General features: G+C 49.2%; 1 protein-coding gene across 1 annotated transcript; it reads right to left on the reverse strand.

Moving 5' to 3' along the window:
- Positions 1 to 2826: 2826 nt before the first annotated feature.
- Positions 2827 to 3444, reverse strand: SARC_12363 (hypothetical protein; the record flags this gene model as incomplete). Its single annotated transcript, XM_014293530.1, has 2 exons — positions 2827 to 3065; positions 3165 to 3444. 2 exons carry the CDS (start codon positions 3442 to 3444, stop codon positions 2827 to 2829), a joined length of 519 nt encoding a protein of 172 aa, XP_014149005.1.
- Positions 3445 to 3998: the final 554 nt, after the last annotated feature.

Raw genomic sequence — 3998 nt, forward strand, 5'->3', positions numbered from 1 at the left:
GTACGACACACACACACACACACACACACACACACACACATATATATATATATATTGTGAGTAACTAATTTAGTTCACGAACGGTTTAGAGTGAAACAACGTATATACCTTACAGGATCAAAGTAGTGCAATAGCTTACAAGGTTGTGAGGACTGATCATCCCACAACCTTAACATACATACTCTAAAGCTGGACATTGCCTGCCGTCAGACCCTCTAGTCACTGACGCAACATCTCCTTTCTCGCCATATATTCTATCATACTATTACACTACGCTGCTAAATGCTTTATGCTCTTCTTCTATTGGTCTACGCTTACCAAATCAGCTGTAGACATAAACTAATATCATAAGACATAAAACGTTTATCCATCCCTCCATCACTCTAAAAAAATAACCCTTATTCACCCGAACCATCAAGCATACTTCAAACACAATTCAGTTCTGCACACGAGCCCTCAAGCACGTATTAGCTGTACAAAGTAAGCTAGTGAAAAGGACATTTCAGCAACGATGGAATTTAAGAAATTCAGTGGGCATCGATTGGAGAGTTTTACCCAGCACCGTACGGAGACGGTGGCGAAGGTAAAGGAGTTGAGGACCTTTGCTAATGTGTAAGGAAAAGACGAGGCGAAGTTGTTGGCCCGAGCCAGGTGCTTGATGGAAAACGCCTGTACCCAGCAGATTCAGAACAATGCATTGGTCATACTGGGTCCGGGTTTGATGGAGGTTGAGGTGATCGGGTGGTACGTCTTGTCGAGGAAAGTATCGATCATGGAGCCTTGCCACCAGTCACCAGCAACGCAGTTCTGCTGATGCGCCGCATACTCGCGCTCAGCCCGACCCACGGACTCCTCCAACATCAACTCCCCAGGCATGATGGTCGTCATGAAAGTACACAAACCAACCACATGCTCAACTGGTTTTAAGGCAAAACCCCCCAGCCTGGGGCCATGTCCACAACGGACAGGCTTCTCAACAACACCAGCCACCGCCGGAGCCACGCGATCCTGCACCATACAGGACTCCAGGTCATCCGACCGCGCCGTCAATGCGCCAACCAAAGCACTGGTCACAGGCCGATGCGCATCCACCTTCGCCCAAAACCCCTCAGCCAAAGTGAACTTCTCGCAACGAGGACTAAGATGGGTACCATCTGCTTAAACCAAGCAGCCTCCGGATAATACGGCACTACCAGCGTCGCAGCGGCCCTATCCGACTTGACCCTCTGGATCACAGCATCCAACTTGGAGAACGGAGCATTCATATACCAACTCCGCCCAAACCAAGTGTCCAAGGCAAACACCCCACCTTCTAAAGTGGACGAGTAATAAGGCACCATCAAGTCATTGCCTGGCAACGCAAACCCTTCAGCATCAAAGGGACCAACACGCTGCAACGCCTTGTCAAAATACTTGAGCGCCAACGAATACTCTTCCGTGTCAGGCACCGTAACCAAGGGATCTGAAAAACTCACACGCTTCTTGATCAACGGAGACTCCACTTGCATAATCGGATCAATATGATAGCCCAGCCGGGACATCACATCCGCCACCGGATTATCTTCACCCGGGATATGCATCAAAACCAAGTCAAAGTCCCGCAAGACCTGAACATACCGACCCATACGCCTGCCTCGCACCAAGTCTTTAAACTCGTGCGGCTCCTTCTGCATCATAGCCACAAACGGCTCATGATTAGTATAAACCACTAAGTCATGCACCGATCGCCGAACAATCCGCCAAGCCTTGTGCAACACGTACACAATAGTCAAGGCCTCCTTATCCGTAATGTGGTAGTTGAGCTGCGCCGCACTGAACTTGGAAGATCAGAATCCTACCGGACACAGCTCATTATTGCGCCGAGCAAACAACCCCCCAGCCACACCAACAGAATCACAAGCATCACAGTAGAGTTCCAGCTTATCATAAAACTCTGGCTCAATCAAGACTGCACGCTCAGCCACACCCTTCAAAACAGCATCAAACGCTGTCTGCTGAAGCGGCCACCACTCAAAAGCAACAACTTCTTTCAACATTTCAGACAGCGGCGCCGTGATCCGCGCATAATCCGGTATAAACTCAAGCCAAAACGTGAGGGTATGAAACCATGATTTCAACAGATCATTCGTCGTCGGTCTAGGCATCCGCAGAATCGCCTCCAACCGATCCTCCGAGATCGACGCACCATTCTCATCATCCGTCCGGCCCAAAGCCAAAAACGGTCCTTCATCAAACGACTGAAAGTCCCTATTCAACCCACCTGGGTCCATGTCTATGTCATCCACTGGCAAATCCACTGGTGCTAACACGTCTGGGATCCTCGGCAGAATATGTTCCTCAACCAGGTCCAACTCATCCTGCTTGTGCATCCGCTCAACACGCTCCTTCATTACCTGAAAGTGCGCTGTAGCTGCTGCCACATACTGCTTCTGCATCACACTAATTAACGCACCCGTTACATGTATAATATTCATCTGACGCCGCAGCCTCGCCTGCGTACCATTCCTATCTACTTTAGCTTTCCAAAGACGACGCTTTGGGGCCAACGCCCTCACCCGCCGTCCTTGCCTTGGTGTCAGCACAGTCTCCGGCTTGACCAACGCCTGCTTCCTTAGCAACTCTGCACTCGTTACCAACTTAGGTCTTATTGCCTCGTGTAGCAAAAAGTCCATCCGATCTCCATTCTGCACTAGCGCTTACCGCTTACTGCTGTTCAACATCAAGTTTAGGCCATCCTTTACCATGGTATCATGACCTACTAATACATCCGTCTTCATTGGTAGTGAGCCCACTACCAGCATCCTCAGCACAGGTTGCAAGAATCGCTCATGCCACCTTAACCACCCCCAAGGGCGCAACCGTTCCCATTTCAGCAACACCTTCAAACGGCAGACCCATGTACCTAGTCACATCCAGACCAGCTCTGTCTACCAACTCCTTTGTAATTAGATTGGGCGTCGCACCCGAATACACCGTTATAGGAATCCCTCCTATTTCACCTGCAATGTCACTGCCTCTGTTAGCCGTGTCTTCGTCTAACACCGTTGCCCCCACAGCATCTACCCCTGAAGAAGATTCCCTTAGTCAGTTGTTGGCCTCTAGGGCTGCAGGTTTGTCGCAGTTAGCCTTGACATGCCCCCTAGTGTTGTAGTTAAAACACACACGTCGTTCTTCCCACTCACCTACGAACCCCTCCGGCTTATCACCAGCTCGGTGCTTACGTAGTTTTACCTTCTTAGATCGCTTCTCAAACTTATTATTCATCTTCTCGAATCTACCACCCATCTTGGTAGGAGTGGCCACCAGATCAACATCATCGAAGCCCCGCTTAGTGCCAGCAGATGCTCCATCTGCTTGTACTCCATCTTGGATCCGACCACCTCCGTCCTGGTAACTCGACCCATTGGCCTTCACCCTTCGAAGGTGGCGCTGTCCTTGCTGCATGCTTACGTGATGCAGAGACCTTCTCTTGTACATCAAAGTGCCTCACCACAAAGCTCAAACCTCCTTGACGATACTGCGTTTTTAGCATCGCTGCAGTCTCTGGTGCCACCTCCAAAAAAAGCGTATCCAAAAACATCGGCATAGCCTCATGCAATTGGTCCAGAGAAATTCTTACAAATTTCATAAAATCCGGTATTCGTGCAGTAGGTCTATGGCGTACCGGCCAATTATACCAAATTTGGCCACCTGACTCATATAATCCGCCAAAATTCCTGAGTTATTGTGCTGACTCGTCATCTTAGCCAGGCCCACTCTAATACTGTCATATCTGCCAATAATTCTGAAGTAATTCATACTTCTTCGCGCTGATTCTCTCTGAGCCCAGACAAATTCCTTCATAGCATCAAACAGATGTATATATATATATATATATATATATATACATACATATATATATAGTCTTCTCGTCCACGTCTCTTCGTTCGGTCGGACTACACGTCGGTGCGTCGTCCGTTCCTGTCGTGCGACGCCGCGTCGGCCGTTCGGACCTACCC

This window comes from Sphaeroforma arctica, assembly GCF_001186125.1.
Source record: "Sphaeroforma arctica JP610 unplaced genomic scaffold supercont1.2249, whole genome shotgun sequence".
Taxonomy (NCBI): Eukaryota; class Ichthyosporea; order Ichthyophonida; genus Sphaeroforma; species Sphaeroforma arctica.